General features: G+C 43.3%; 1 protein-coding gene across 2 annotated transcripts in view; it reads left to right on the forward strand.

Annotated features, from left to right (window-relative positions):
* Positions 1-16517, forward strand: part of Rab3gap1 (RAB3 GTPase activating protein catalytic subunit 1) — a 61195-nt gene extending 44678 nt beyond the window's left edge. For both annotated transcript variants that reach the window (XM_052199863.1, XM_052199864.1), the window contains 7 exons: positions 1944-2081; positions 4508-4735; positions 9478-9574; positions 9681-9784; positions 10076-10191; positions 10546-10648; positions 15030-16517. In XM_052199863.1, the coding sequence (XP_052055823.1) occupies positions 1944-2081; positions 4508-4735; positions 9478-9574; positions 9681-9784; positions 10076-10191; positions 10546-10648; positions 15030-15266 (1023 nt within the window). In that variant the 3' untranslated portion in view covers positions 15267-16517. The remainder of the gene's footprint in view (positions 1-1943; positions 2082-4507; positions 4736-9477; positions 9575-9680; positions 9785-10075; positions 10192-10545; positions 10649-15029) is intronic.

Here is a 16517-nt window from a genome sequence, read left to right on the forward strand (position 1 = left end):
ATGAGTCCCTGCCACATTTGCATAAGGAAATGGCATCACTAGGTAAGTGGAACAGTGTTTCCCTTTAAATACGTTGCACCTGTTTTACCTTCTCAGGTAAATTAAAGAAATAGTAATTCCCACACTCTTTCCCCTTTCATAGGTGTACATGGGATGTTTAGTATGTGCTGACTCTATAGCCATGGCAGTTTAGCAAGAAATGACAGTAAGGTTCTAGCACTGAAATTACGTACATTTTATGCCACTTTCATAAACTATGTTTTCAGTCCATATCATTGTCAGTGTGCAGGATCCTTTTTTTTTTTAATAAAGAATCTATTTTTTTTTAGCTTTATTTACTTATTATATATAAGTAGATTGTAGCTGTCTTCAGACATACCAGAAGAGGGCTTCAGATCTCATTACAGATGGTTGTGAGTCACCATGTGGTTGCAGGGATTTGAACTCAGGACCTCTGGAAGAGCAGTCAGTGGTCTTAAGCACTGAGCCATCTCTCCAGCCCCTATTTGTTTGTTTTAATTAAGTGCTTCTTATGTAGCCTTGGCTGGTCTGGAAGTCACTTTAATTCACTTTGTAGATAAGGTTGTTCCAAACTCTTAGACATCTGCTTGCTCTTGTTTCCCAAGTGCTGGAATTAAAGGTATGCACCACCGTGCCTGGCTGTTTCCTTGACTTTCGATGAACCTAAGCATCTGCCAGTGTCCAGTGGGCATAATTTCCTGGGAATTGACTGGGTTATGTATATTGAGATGTTTTAGTAGCTATTACTAAACTAAGTGTTAAGTCTCTAAGTGTATAAGTGTGTAAGTATAAACTAAGTGTGTAAGTATGAACTAAATGTGTAAGTATGTAGGTATAAACTAAGGGTATACGTCTCTAGGTGGTTGATAAGATGTGCATCCTCACTAGTGATGCATGTGATTATTTTATGTAATTCCCTTCACTTGATGTGTCATGGGTTCACATACATAATAAAATAAATAACAAATGGAATTATTTGTATTATATGTTCATAGACTAGTGCAATATTATCCTGATTAGTGTTTGTCCATGTGAGACAAACAAGAGACACCTGGGAAGAGGAAACCTCACTGGAGGAATTGCCTCCATCGGATTAGCCTGTGGACAAGTCCATAGGACATTTCTTAGTTAATGATTGATGTCAGGAAGCCCATCGGATGGCGCTATCTCTAGGCAGGTTGTATAAAGAAGCAGGCTGAGCAGAGCATGGAGAGCAAGCAGCAAACGACCTCCCTCCATAGCCTTAGCTTCAGTTCCTGTCTCCAAGTTTGAGGCCTGAGTATCTGCTCTGACTTCCCTCAGGGATGGTTCTGACTTGAGAATCTTAAGATAAAATAAACCCTTTCTTCAAGTTGGCTTTGGTTAGCATTGCCATGGCAACAGAAACCTAACTAGGACAGAAATGTTCTTGGCTTTTGATATTGGGTAGAAAAGAGAAAGTTGAATTAGGTCTCATGTAGCCAGGGTTGGTACTGAATTCACTGTGAAGGTGAGGATGATCTTAAACCCTCAGTCCTTGAGCATGCTAGGATTACAGGCATGTGCCCTCATGCCCAGCTAGAGTATGTGTTTATATGGGCAATTCCTTTCAGCATAGTTTTATTTTGGATTCATGTTTTTTTGGTTCATTCATGTTTATTCTTTAGTGACTTTTCTATTCCTTCTCTTCCATCCTGTGACTTCCTAGCTATAGGGCAATAAAAAGTAGCTCCTTATTATTGGGGGATAGTTAGGGCCTCAGCTGTGAAGTGTGGAGCTCCAGTAGAAGCTCATGTAATTTGTTTGTTCAATCCTGTATTTCTTCACATTCTTTCAAATGTGTATGCTGTGTCTGCATAAGCAGGAACCGTATTTTATCCTGTTTATGGTCCTGCTGTGTCTCTGAAGACCCACTGGTGACTTTGTCCTTCTGTGCGTCACAGGAACCAGCACCCATGACAGAAGATCTGCTAGAAGAGCAGTCTGAGGTCTTAGCAAAATTAGGGACATCTGCTGAGGGGGCGCACCTCCGCGCACGCATGCAGAGTGCCTGTCTCCTCTCTGACATGGAGTCTTTTAAGGTAGGTCACACTTCCAGAGCTCTGGGTCTGTTTTCAGCTATTCTGAGATGAAACTGTGAACAACACTATAAAGTGACATGAAGGCTGTGTCTTTTTTAAGTGTTCAGATTTATTACTTGTTACAAAATGCTATTTCCAGTCCCCAAAGGACATGTCAGACTCACTTCTTAGATTTGAAAAGGAAAGTCCAAAGTTGAGAATTGAATATTCTGTGTGTTAGGGATTTTTTTTCCTTTGTGTGTGGGGATTTGGGAACTTTAGGGATTTAAATGTGGATTATTTTATGCAACAAACATATGTGTGCCACACACTGAGGAGGTAGGGGGAGATACAGTATTTAGTCTGTTGAGCTTGTGAGAGAAGATTTCTGTATAACTAACTAGTCATCAAGGGATGTAAGGCCAGAAGAAGTGACTGACTTGTTGAGCAGGTATGGGAACTTTCGCAGAAAAGCAAGTAATTTGGAAGAGCGGGTATTTGCTGTGGGCTTGGATTAAAGCTTGTGTGTGCATCACTGCACATTCAGGGAACAGTGGCATTTGAGTGTCCTTAACCCTAAGATACGGTATGAACCAGTATCTGAAACTTATGTGTGGGGGTATTTGTTCTGCATGTATATCTGTGCACTATGTGGGTACTGGGATTGAACCTGTGTTCTCTGGAAGAGCAAGTGGTGTTCTTAACTGCTGAGCAAACTTTTTGAGCCCCCAATATCTGATACTTTAAAGTCCTAACCTAACACCATGAGTAGAAAATTCCACACTATGATAGTGTTTTGTATGTAAAATTATTTAAATCATTGTATAAAATCACCTTCACGGTATAGATATAGTATGCATGAAAAGTAAGTGAATTTCAGGTTTAGATTTGAGTCAAAACTCAGTTTGTGTATTTGGAAATTCAAAAATCTAAAAAAGTTCAAAACCCTTCTACCCCCATATATTTTAGAAAGTATACTCAACCTGAGTGTGACAAACAACTCAGAAGGGAGGCCAGTGGCCCACACCTTCATTGTCTGCGTGTCAACTTCTGCAATTTCTTCCAGGCCTGAGCTGCTGCGGCGGCTGTTGCTCTTTCTTTCTTTCTTTCTTTCTTTCTTTCTTTCTTTCTTTCTTTCTTTCTTTCTTTCTTTCTTTCTTTCTTTCTTTCTTTCTTTCTTTCTTTCTTTCTTTCTCTCTCTCTCTCTCTCTCTCTCTTTCTTTCTTTCTTTCTTTCTTTCTTTCTTTTTTCTTTTTAAAAGATACTTATTTGTTTGGTTGGTTTTTTGTTTGTTTAATGTGAGTACATCAATGCCCTCAGACATACCAGAAGAGGGCATCAGATCCTATTACAGAGTTACCATGTGGTTGCTGGGAATTGAATTCGGGACCTCTGGAAGAGCAGTCAGTGTTCTTAACCACAGAGCCATCTTTCCAGCCTCCTGAGCTTCTTTATAATCCACCGTAGCCTCTGGCTCCCCAGTTCATAGCCGTTTTCAGTCCACATCTGTGCCCTGCAGAATGGCCTGAGTTTGATTTCTTTCTTTTGAAACACAAGCCCTGCACGACTACTTTTTCTACTTCCTTCTCTACCTGCTAGGAGGTAAGAGCACTGGCTGTTCTAGAGGACCCAGGCTCAATTCCCAGCACTCAGGAAAAACAAAATGAAACAACAAGAACAAGTTCTACAGTTAGTGAAGACCTTCCTTCTGGTTCCTTAGGCCCCCTCAGGGTTAAGAATGGTGATGCTAAGCCCTATGAGTGTAGCCACCACATTTGAAACAGACTGTTCTCACCAGCAGTGCTACGTGCATATCCTTGGTACTCTGCCTATAATGCTGAGTACCTGAAGAAAGAACTTCATGTCTCTCCACAAGCAGTGTGAAGCTGTATTATCTTCTAGGGTTGAAAACAGAATTGCTGAAAAGTTTTTGGCATATATCATTATTAATGCTAGGTGGTTGTGCGATAACTGGAACTTTACTGTTTGCTTTTACACCTGAACAATAATAGTGGGATTTCAGTTCCTTAATAGCATGGAGATGGTTTAGATGGAGGAGCTTTGTATGAAGCCATGAAGTCTGGTTACTGTAGAGCATATGTGAAGGAGGCCAGCTGACATTTATACAGTTACTGGTATTGCCTACCCAGAGTAGAGTCTCTGTCACCGTGTTACTCTGCTTGTGCTGTGCATTATTTAATTCTCTACACTTCATTTATTTACTACTTTGTTCAGTACTCAGTAGTTAACACTACAAAGTTTGTACAAAGTCATCCCATGAAAATGGTGCTTTTTTGGTTTTTGGTTTTCCTGTAAAATTGAGGAGAAACATTTTGGTACTTTAACACCTCCTATTTTAAATGTGATGTTCAAACTTTAAGTGTGGATATAATTTTATACTAGGCTTGTCCGAAAATGCTGATTTTTGTTTGTTTTTTTTGTGTTAGGCAGCTAATCCAGGCTGCTGCCTGGAGGATTTTGTGAGGTGGTACTCACCAAGGGACTACATTGAGGAGGAGGTGACTGACGAGAAGGGCAGTGTGGTCCTCAAGGGGGAGCTGAGCGCCCGGATGAAGATTCCCAGCAACATGTGGGTGGAGGCCTGGGACACTGCTAAGCCCGTCCCGGCCAGGCGCCAGAGGAGGCTGTTTGATGATACCCGCGAGGCTGAGAAGGTACAGGGAAATCACTAGGAAATCTTAGATGGGAGAGGTGGACTTACTTAACAAGCAAAACTGAACTTCAGTAAACTTTTTGTACCTAATATTACATTTAAGATTTTAGAGTTAGTTGTAAAGACAGCCATGGTTTATATGAAATATTTGCATCATACTGTCTTATACTTTATATCAGAAGTGTTAAAAATGATCATGTTAAACATTATAAGAAAGTGTTTGCAGTTCTAGAGACTAGTGGCCCTGCCTGGTCCCTGACTACCCCTGATATCATCCCATTGAGTAAACCCATGCCTCCAGCATCGTACAGAGATCTTCAGATTAACAGTGAGTAGAGAAGCGAGGCAGGTTTCCGTGGTGCTGCAAGCTTGTGGTTGTGGTTGTTGGGGGCAGGAACCCTGCAAGTCATCAGAAGGGATAGGAGCTACGTCAGCACAGCACTGACGGAGGAGCCTGGGAAGAGTCTGTTGGTGTCAGATGCTATACAGTGGCTCTTCAGAACCCCAGAGGCCAGGGCGCTCCAAGGTGATTATGTGGTCTTGTGGCCTCTTAGTGCTTTAGTCCTCAGATCGTCAGAGGACAGGGCATTCTTACACAAGTCTATGAGGTTCTGCCAGCTGTATAAAAAGTATCGAATGTCATCCATGTATATACATAGTACTTGGGAATAATACTGGGCAACTGTGACTAGACTGCATTTGCTATACTTAACCATAAGCCAGCTGTGTTATCCTGACAGCATGTCTGTTGTTCACCATGATCAAGTTTTTGATTGAGCAAGAGGCTATATCTAGTGACTCACATATCAGTTGGGCTTGTCTTAAGTAGTCTTTCATGTTCATACATAATGAAATAAATGGTGAGTTTTGCAGAACATATTCTATCTTTAAGTAACGCACAGCTTTCTATAGAGAAGAGATGATTACCCCCCTCCCCCGGGACAGAAAAAGGATGAAAAAGAAGTAAATAAGAGGGGAAGATTAAGTACGCTACAGAAATGAAAGATGATGGCCCACCTCCCCTCTGCTTACTTTCCATTGCTGCAGAAGATGGTGATGCTACCAAAATAGAGAAGGGCAGAGCACACACATATAAAACTACTCTTAAAAGCAGAAATGCAACAGCATTGTAAGCATTACATATAGTTCTGTTTTACTCAAGCACTGTAGCATTCTGATGGCAGTGTCATCATCAAGGCTTGTAGGTCAGGAGCCACACGCTCTCTGTTACAGGCATTTAAAAAAGGAAATGAAGAAGGGTGAAGGGAACAAAAAGCTCAGCTGGCACCAGCAGAGAGAAGAGACACTGCTAGGAGGGTCCTCTCTACCCTAGACTGGAGCCGTAGCAAGACTTACTGAGTCTTAGTCCAGAGCCCCTAGTAAGCCTCACTCTGGAGACATTTAAAGCAAGCACTCAAGTATTACAGGATTTTATAGAACTGTACAGAAACCTGGCCAGTCAGATGCCTCTTGATTGTGGAAGAGAAAGTCTGCATCAGAACCTCACAAGACTAATGTGAAATGTAATTAGAAACAGTCTGCAAAGCCATTAGACAGGTGCCAACATCTGTGGAGTGACAGCTCAGAGCTAGGGCAGTATTGTCACCCAGACTACTGTATGAATGCACAGAGGTCTGACCAGCATTAGTGACCCGAACTTGACCTCAAAAGATTACAAGTGCAGCTGTCCCAGTTCAGTCCCTCAAGACCTGTTCAAAGGTGAGCCCAGCATCTGTGAACTGATCTGAGAAGGCTTGTCCAGGGCTATGACAAGCATTGTGGAGCTCAGAAAGGAATGCCAAAAGAAGTCAGCCGCCTCTAACTCCAGTTCCAGAACGTCTTATACTCTCTCTCTCTGGCCTCCACACACACATGTGGTGCACATAGGCATGTGCAGGTAAGACACTCATACATACAAAATAAATTTAAAAAATAAAGGCAGAGGTCATAATAATGAATTCCAAGACAACACTAAACAGCTAAATGAAATAGGAAGACAACAGAAGATAGGAAATTGGAAACCAAGTAAGTAGAGAAAAATGCTGGAAATAAAATTCAGCAAGAAGGTAAACATTTGAGATCTATGGGAACTATGAAAAGACCAAATCTATGAATTACTGCCTTTTCATGCTAAAGGCACAGAAAACATTTTTCTTAAAATTACAGCAGAAATTTCCCCAAATCTAGGTAAAGAGGTGCCCATCTATGATCAGAGGGCATTTAGAATTTTAAGCAGACAACACTCAGGAAAAACATTCTGTATTGTAATATACTCTAAACAGTAAATGTATAGATCAAAGAAGGTATATCGAAAGCTGCAGAAGAGGAAAACGGCAAGATGCATGGAAACACAGGCCTATGGGAGTAATAGCTAACTACTCAACAGAAAGCTTAAAAGCCAGATGGCTGTGGAAGATGACTGCTGCCAGCTCTAACTACTGTACTCCTGCCCTCGATATATTGCATACTTGAAGGAGAAATCAAAGCTCCACGTGATAGAGTCAGAAGTCAGGAGGAGTAGACTTGGTGGGTCCTGGCACGAGATGCAAGGAGGCAATGGTTGGTGGATGAGATAAAACAAGTTGTACATACGTATGAGTTTTTAAAAAATCAGTCTGACAGAATTCATGGCCCCTACACCAGCTCTGTAGAAGATGCTTGAAGGACTCATTTTGGTTAAAGATATAGAAACACACCCACAAGCCACACTTTGGTGAAATGATTGATAGAGAGGGGGCTGGGAACTGGATATTCACATGCCTAACAATGAAACTAGATGCTTGACTTTCACTATGTTTAAAAACCAACACCAAATGGATCAGAGAGCCAAAATTCTGAAGCTGTTAGAAAGGTTAGGGGGAACACTTCAGGATACAGATAAGCACAGGTCAGGCCTTCCTGAAAAGAACTCCAGTCACTCTGGGAATAATGCCAACAGTTGATGATTGAGACCTCATGAGCTTGCAAAGCTTCAGAAGATCTTCATGTCTCAGAGAGGATTCATAACTAGTATATACAAAGAACTCTTAAAACTAAACAGTATGTAAAACTACCCAAGCAGAAAATGGGCCAATAACATAGTTCTCTATGTAGCAACTAGTAGAAATTTATACATATATAAATAACCATTCAGGTATAGATTAATTTTCTCAATATTATATAAGCAAGAGGAATATAAAATATCCATAAACTTAATAGTAAATACTTAAAATCTGAAGAAAAACCTCAAAAACACCTGAACACATAGAACATCATTAAAGTCATTTTTACCTCACCATAATTACAAGGAAAATCACAAAAGGTGGTGTTATGAATCCAGATTGGTTGATACTAATGTTCATTTGGAAAAGTAAACATGAAAGCCTCATAGTGTGGGATCGACACACAGTTGGTTGTAAATGGATTTCTTTTTAGAGTGGTGAAATACTCATAAATGTTAGGCTGTACTTCTGACTATACAGTGCTGAATTGTGTTCTTTAAATGAATGAACTCCCCTTTATAATAAGATGTAAAAACAGCTCGGGCTAGACTGAAAGAAAAAAACATACCAGGTAACAGGATTGGCTTCATGTTTAAACAGTGTGGAATTAGTGATGCCCTAATGAAACAGACTACTAAATTTGCAAGTCAGAAAGATGTCTTCTCAATGTCTATCACACTGCTGTGGGATAACTAGATAACTGGCTTGTGGAAGGTCACATGACCTTCACCTTTGGGAAGCAGAGAGCAGTGTGAGCGATGGTGCTCAGCTCAAGTTCTTCTTTGTATCCAGGCAGGCGTCCAGCCCGTGCGATGGGCCACTTACTCTTAGGTGCAGGTTCATACGTTCCGCATCCTCCTTTACACAGATATCCCCTCACAGACAGGCCCACAGGGTTGTCTCCCAGGTGATTAACGATAATAGCCTTCACACTCCAAGCCACAGATAAAAGTCTACCACCATTAAATGCCTAGACTATAAAAGGTACGTGAATGGTTTTTAAGACAGAAATTCTATCTGTATTTCTGTGTTTTAATGGACATAGAGGCAGAAGGTGAAAAAGTTCTGGGTGATACCTCTGATTAGTGTTGAAGCCCATGAAGATCTTCATAATCCCACTGTGAGATGCTGCTTTTACTGCTAATGGCTACTGGGAGAGTCCATATATTGCACATGTCTCTTTATGTTTACAAGAAGAAATAATAGCTTCTACTCTACAATGAAAACGAAATTACAGATTGTGGAAGATCGCTAACAATGTTTAGGAATACTGAGAAAATCAGATAACAAAATAACACACATTTATTATTAGTAGCTATATGTTTTTTTATTTTTTTTTTATTTTTTTTGGATTTGGGTTTTTCGAGACAGGGTTTCCCTGTGTAGCCCTGGCTGACCTCAAACTCAGAAATCCGCCTGCCTCTGCCTCCCAGAGTGCTGAGATTACATGCGTGCGCCACCACCGCCTGGTTAGTAGATAAATCAAATGCCCTAAAAAGAAAATCCTAGATGACAACATGCTGCTGTAGGCTGTCATGTTGGTGGTGTGACTTACAGATCATCCTCATTCTCTGCATGCGTAACATAAAGATTTGGAAAGTTTGAGAAGGTAGTTATTATAGTTCCTACGTGCTTTCAGAGGCACAGCCTCATCTGCCATAGCTGCTGCTTAGCTGGGGAAGAGGCAAGAGAGAGCTGAGGTCAGGCTTCTCTGCCCCAGGGATGCCAGCTGCTCTATTTGTGTCACCTGTGTCTCCCTCAGGTGCTGCACTACCTGGCCATGCAGAAGCCTGCAGACCTAGCCAGGCACCTCCTGCCCTGTGTGATTCATGCAGCTGTTCTCAAGGTAAAGGAAGAAGGTAAATGTCTCAGTTGATCAGTTCCTAAGCCCATTTCCAAAGAGGGGCTTTTGGTTTCATTTTTAACTATAGCTTTGTTTTTTGTTTTTGTTTTTTTAATAAATAGAAAGTCTGGAAAACATTCCTTCTGTTAAGAAGATTATAAAGCAGATCATAGCTCATTCCAGCAAAGTTCTGCACTTTCCCAGTCCTGAAGACAAGAAATTGGAAGTAAGTGTTTTGTTAGGGTCTTGTCAAGAATTGCCCTACCTGGCAATAATTTTTTTTTTTAATCTGTGTTTTACATTTTCTTTTTACATCATTTATTGAATGGTGAGGCTGTTATTCATACATGTCACAGGATTGTAGAGGTCAGAGGACAGAGGTTCTCTCCTTCCTATCTCAGGATGTAAGACTTGGTGACAAGCACCTATCCCTACTGAGCCATCTTACTGGCTTCTAAAAAGGCTAAAAGGGTCAGCATCTGTCCCTCAGTGCTTGTGCCTCCCTTTCTACCACTAGGAAATCATCCTTCAGATTACTACTGTGGAAGCTATAATAGCCCGAGCCCGGTCCCTGAAGGCCAAATTTGGAATTGAGAAATGTGAACACGAGGAAGAAAAGGAAGATCTCGAAAGGTACTCCTGCTTGTGCCCTACCTACTTTGTCCACAGGATGACCCGCTGCTGAGAGAGGATGGCGTGGTGGCTCATGGCTTCAACCCAAGTGATTTCAGGGCTACAGCAAGAGGTTACTGGGATACGTAGTGAGCTGTTCAGGTTAGCCAAGGCAGACCCAGCAACAAAAGGACAAAATGAAATATTCTGCCCTCTGATGATAGACAGTAAAATACTGACTTCCCTTAGCATCCAAACTGTGCCAGGTTCTTACTAGGTGATTCTGTCTCTCCCCTTTGGCCATGGGTGGGGTAGGAGGAGTTGCCAATGAGGCTGCTGGAGCAGCAGCCTGACCCTTCCTGCTTCCTCCTCTAGGTTTGTCAGCTGCCTGCTGGAGCAGCCTGAAGTGTCAGTCACTGGGGCAGGAAGAGGACATGCTGGCCAAATCATCCACAAGCTGTTTGTGAATGCTCAGCGGGTATGTAAGAGTTCTCCTTGGCTGCTCTTGGCCCAGGATGGTGTTCTGAGTCCCACAGCAGGGTGACAGCACAGAAATGAACAGGGTCCAGGACTCCTGAGACTTTGAGATACCCTGGGTTAAGCAAATTGAGGAAAGAGTATTTCAGACCTAAACCATGGCAATTAGAATGGCACACCCATTGTTCTAGGAGCTGGTGGGGACTTTTAGCAATGGCCAGAGCTATGGTATAGGAAGACATGCTTACAGCCTCAGGTTCTGACTGTCTGTAATAGAGATTGTATCTAAAGGAAAAGGATTTCAGGCTGTGAAAATTGTGTAAACACAGGAGGAAATCCAGTTTGGAAAATTATCTTCATCATTCTCTCTGAAAGGACTTTCAGCACCAAGATGAAAGGGCTTAAAGGGGGGAGTATAGGGGGTTAGGTGAGTGTGGCTAGGCCTCGTGGGGGAAGGTGTCCAGACGGGCCCTTGCCTGGGCACCTCTGCCCCTGAGGGACCACACACACACAGACATGGTATAGAATAGAGTTTATTCAGAGTAGGGGATGGGAGTTAGTGGTAGAGAGAGAGGGAGGGAGGAAGTGAGGGAGGGAGGGAAAAAGAGAGAGAGAGAGAGAGAGAGAATAGAGAGAGTGGAGGCCGGCCATGACCATGTGGAGGGGGGAAGAGCCCCAGGGGCAGAGAGGTGAGAGAGTGTGGGAGAGCGGAGAGCAAAGAGGGAGAGGAGGAGCAAATAGCCCCTCTTATAGTGGGCCAGATCTCTGGGGCGGGGTATACCTGGCTATTATCAGGTAGGTGTGGGGTGGAGCTTAGACAAAACCCAACATTCTCCATTCATGAAAGTAGTTATATTAAGGGGTATTGGTCACATATGTGTATATATGTGCGCACACACACACACACACACACACACACACACACGTGCTGGTATTCTCATTCTCTTGGGGCACATTAATATTGGTGATCCAGGTGAAAGTATTATGCTGTGTGCACTAAGTACAGTTTTCACTGACCTGGAACAAGATGACACTGGAAACAATACCAGCTCAGCCTGGGGAAAGTCATTCTCTATCAAGTAAGAATTTTCTTGGTGCACACATGGGCTTCCTTAGGGTTACTATCGCTGTGATAAAACACCAGACCAAAAGCAATCTGGGGAGGAAATCCCTAAAGCAAGTCAGAGTAGAAACTGCCAAGGATGGTCCCAGCCAGGAAGATTCAGATCCGAGGGAGAACATTGGATTTCAGGAGAGAAACAGGTTCTGTTGTGACAAACACAAACAACCACACACAGATGCTGTTGACTCTGAGTGTATTTAGGAGCTCTAAAGGTAGGATTTTTATACATGAAGAGTTGGCATTACCATTTCAAAAGATGTAGCCAGTGAGGCAGGCACAATTATCATAACCATTTGGCACAAGGAAATGCAAAATCAATCAGGTACAATGTTTCTCATGTAACAGATTCAGAGGATCAATTTACAGATGCCATCAATCTTCTTGATTAGAATATAGAGTCACTTGTAGTTTACAGTAAACCTTCAAAGAGTTTGAAGTTTCTTATACCCCCTGGGTCTTAAGTTTTTGTGAGAAATTCTTATATAACATTTAGCTTTTACCTTGTAAAAGCTTCTAGACTTAATCAGTGCTTTCTGTACCTGTGTCAGAGCCAGCCTCATCTACATACACACAGCCATATAAACCTGCTTGTTGTTGGAAGGTTGTAATTATGTAAATGACTATGAGGCAAAGCATTGCAATTCTTAAAAAGGAGTTTGTGGTCAGTGAGTCTACTTCAAAGAATGTATTACTGGCGGGCCATTAGGTTGCCCTTGTGAAGAGAGGAAAAAAGGAAATTTAGAGTAAACTGCTTTTGAGAACTACGGGGGCTCAGAATGATCCTCCTTTCTCACCTTCGGAGTCAAATGCCTCAGCCTGTGGAACTTTTTTGTCACACAGAAACTACTGGGGTTGGTGGGCAAGAGCTGATGCATAGGCCTTGGGAAGGCGCTGCGCACTGGCTTGCTCCGCAGCCCTGCCCCACCCCATCAGTCAGTAGATGAGAAAATGCACTGTGGGCTACTTAGAGCTGGATCTTCTGTAAGCATTTTCTCAATTGAGGCTTCCTCCTCTCAGGTGACTATAACTGTGTCAGTTGACATAGAACTAACCAGAACATGGACTGACAGTTGCATACTCCCCATGGAGAAACTCGAATACAGTTATACACATTGTTCTCAATGTTGAAAGCTAAACACAAGATTACCTTATTGGCTTATCAATGAATGACTGGAGGAGGCAGCACTGCTCCGTTGTTCCCTCTGCTCTGTTCTCACGTGCTGTGCCTCTCCACCATCATAACACAGAGGCTGACAAGCAGTGTCCTTGTCACCCCTGCTGCCGCATCTCCTTAACATGGAAGACTCAACTCTTCCCTGATTTTTAAGAAAGTCATGAGTTAAATGCCTAGGTTTTTAGTGTTGAGTATTGCTTGTTTGGGGTAATCAGTTATTCCCCTAAACTGGAGCAACCTCCTCAGTCCTTCCTAACTGCACCGCAGCTAGAAAGGCAAAGGTTAGTCATAACTCATTCTTCAGTCCTTATGTCTTACACACCAAATCTGTTTCATCACCTGGGCTACTGTGATCCTTACTGTTTCTACTTAGGTTGTCTGTCACATCTAAGAGGAGCCTGCGACCTTTCAGGGGGCCTCCTCAAGGACCTCACACAGTACAACTTCTCAGTGTGCCTTAGAGTCAGCTTTCAGGGGCCCATGGAGTGAGAGTACATGGTTGGGTTTTAACTCAGCTCTAGCTGTCTGGCTCCAGTGAACTGTTGAGTTTATGTAACTTTTCATGATGAGAAGATTCTTTGTACCAGTTTTACCAACAAATGAAGATTTAATTATATTTAAGGAGTAGCTGAATTTTTATAGCACACATTAGCTTCATATTAGAGCTTTTCTTCAAAATTATAAACTGTAGGCCCAGTAACACAGTTCAGGAGTAAATACTTGCTGCCAAGTCAGCTGGCAGTTTATTCAACCAACCAACATGGTAAATGGAGAGAGAGAGAGAGAGCCCACTCCTGAAAGGTGTCCTCTGACCTCCACATGTGTGCTGTGGCATGTGCACACATGAGCACCCCAGCCCCACAAACCTCTGAACTCTAATAAAGTTGACTGAGACCATAGAGGTTTGGGCATGTATGTATTTAAATAGAATTCAGCAAAAATGACTGCTTTGTTCCCGTCTTGCTATGCTGAGTTATTTCTACACGTCTGTCCTAAACTTTATGGTTTGTCTGTCAAGCCACTTTTTGAAACAGCATCTTGTTTGAAAGAATGAGGGTTTTCAGCCATTTCCTCATTAAATGACCCTGCACTTCACCCGTTGGGCCGTCAGATGCATGGGCCTGAGCGCTGGCCGTGTCTGGTGTGTGTGATGGTGTGGTGTGGTTTTGTGCACCTTCAGTACCCTTGGATGGAGGCATGCCCACACAGTGCATGCCGTTCCTGACGTGCCCTCCAGTCTGCCCATCTCCTTAGCTCCCTTGGTCCCTTTCATCACTGTTTCTTTTCTCACCTTTCTCAAGCTGACTGAATCTTCTGATGAGGTAACAACATGGCCTTATGTCCCTCATAATTCTTTGTCCTTCCCCATCCCTCTAACATCATAAGGTCATCTTAACTAACCATCTCTAACCGGCTGGATCTGGCATCCCCTCTGGCTGTACGGCTTAATGTGACTTCATGTTCCCATTGCCCGAAGGCCTTCCCCAGCAGTGGGATCATGACTGAGGACAGCATTGCGGTCTGAAGGCTCCACCCGCCTGCTGCACTGGTGCAGTCAGAATATAACAGCCATTCCTTCGAGCTTGAGCCCTTCCCTCTGTGGCCGTGGCCATGGCCATGGCATCTGTTAGCTTGCTGTCACATTAGCTGCCCAGCAAGCAAACCAGTCTCCTGGTTCTAATTTGCAAGAGAATCTGAAAAAGAACTAGCTGAGAGAGGGGAGGTTAAAAAAAGTAGCCTTTCCAGACTTGAGACTAAGTCTGTCCTGTAATGTCTCACCCGGACATGAGTCACTGCCTGCAGATATGCAGGCACCAGTGCAGCTCCGCCTTTGCCGAGGAGCCTGGTGCCCTCGCTTTTCAGAGCAGAGTGCCAGCCACCCACCTCTGCCTGCCTCACTAGTGCCCAAGCTCTTTCCAGCTTTCTGCTTTTCCATTTTGTTCTTTTGAGCAATCATAACACACAGTGGACATAATGCATTTCCAAGCGATGCAGGTCATTGTGTGTTTCTTGTGTTTATCCATCTGCCCTTGGGTAACGTAGCTTTCAACTGGCTCTTGAATTTGGTGTCTGGTTCTGTTGAAGGCTGCTGCAGTGGCTCTGCCTGAGGAGGAGCTGAAGAGGTCAGGCTGCCCAGAGGAGAGAAGACAGACCTTGGTGTCAGACTTCCCACCGCCTGCAGGCCGGGAGCTGATCCTGAGGGTCACCGTGCCACGGCCTGCCCCCTACTCCAAGGCCCTGCCGCAGCGCATGTACAGCGTGCTCACCAAGGAGGACTTCAGACTTGCGGGTGCCTTTTCCTCGGACACCTCCTTCTTTTAGGGGGAGGATGAGAAGCAGCTCCTGCCATGGGCACCTGAGACGGCCTTGTCGAACCAGCAGCAGGAGTCACACCAGCATCCAGAGGTGTCTCTAGTACAAAGCTTGAGCCAGATGGATAGATTTGAGAGGTCAAAGACTTCCACCCGGGGGAGATGCCTGTGTTGGGAGAAGGCCTCTCACCTTCGGGACAGAGTTTGTTCATTCTCCTGTGACAGTCATCTGTGTAGACACTTAGTGGCTATCCTTATTAGTATTACATATGCAAAACAGAGCAGTGTTAACTCAGCTCTGGATATTTGGTGGTAGAGCCTCTAGTCCCAGAATTTGTGCTTTTAAACTGCCATGTGACATTGTTTGTGTAGTCACCAGATGAATGGTCACCTTTATTATGTTATTTGATGAGCATTTGAATATTCTAGGAGAAAGCCTAGAATTTCAGTTTTGTTTTTCCATGTCACTAGCCAAATTTATTTCTTCTGATCAATCTGTACATGAAATGTGGCTGCAGATGAGCGCTCTCTCTGTGTCTGTCTGTCTGTCTGTCTTCTAGGATCTCTCAGTCCTCCTGGTTGCACCTCCGCCTTTGCACTTTACTTCAGAGTCGCTGGCTAGGGATGGTATTTAATGACGTCATGGAGCACATGTTAAACACCCATCCTGGGAACATAGATCACCGTGCAGTTCGTGAGCTGTGGGTAGGCAGACTAGATGGCGCTTGGCTCTCGTAGCCGTGAGCAGTTGGGACCGAAGCAAGCGGTGCAGGGGTGATGGCTCTGTCCTCTGCAGCTCAGAATCATTCAGGATGCTGCTGTGGGACCTCTCTTTGGTGATTATAAATTATTTTGGGACCTAAAATTCCCACTTGAATTCAAAGTAAAAAAAAAATGGCTATGCTGAAGTGTAAATTCCACTGGTGTGATTTTTAAAAATTAATAGAATTGTACAAACCCTGTGTTATTTTTGTAAAAAAAAAGTATATATATATATATATATTTAATCTGTCTGGTGTGCACAGACGAGTGTTCTGTCTGTGACTAGGAGGGCCAGCGGCTAACTGCTAGGCTTCACAGTGCTCTTCCTGGACTTTGCTTCTTAGAAACCCATAGATAACTGGCTGAGGCCTGAGGGGCCAGAACAACTAGAAGACAGCACAGTGTCTGCTTTTCTGGGTATTGGTGACAGAACCCTACAGTGTGGGTGGGCGTGGGTCTAAAATGTCATTGTTTGTCTAATAAAACGGACTGGTGTCTA

Source organism: Apodemus sylvaticus, chromosome 12 (genome assembly GCF_947179515.1).
Source record: "Apodemus sylvaticus chromosome 12, mApoSyl1.1, whole genome shotgun sequence".
NCBI classification, from domain to species: domain Eukaryota; kingdom Metazoa; phylum Chordata; class Mammalia; order Rodentia; family Muridae; genus Apodemus; species Apodemus sylvaticus.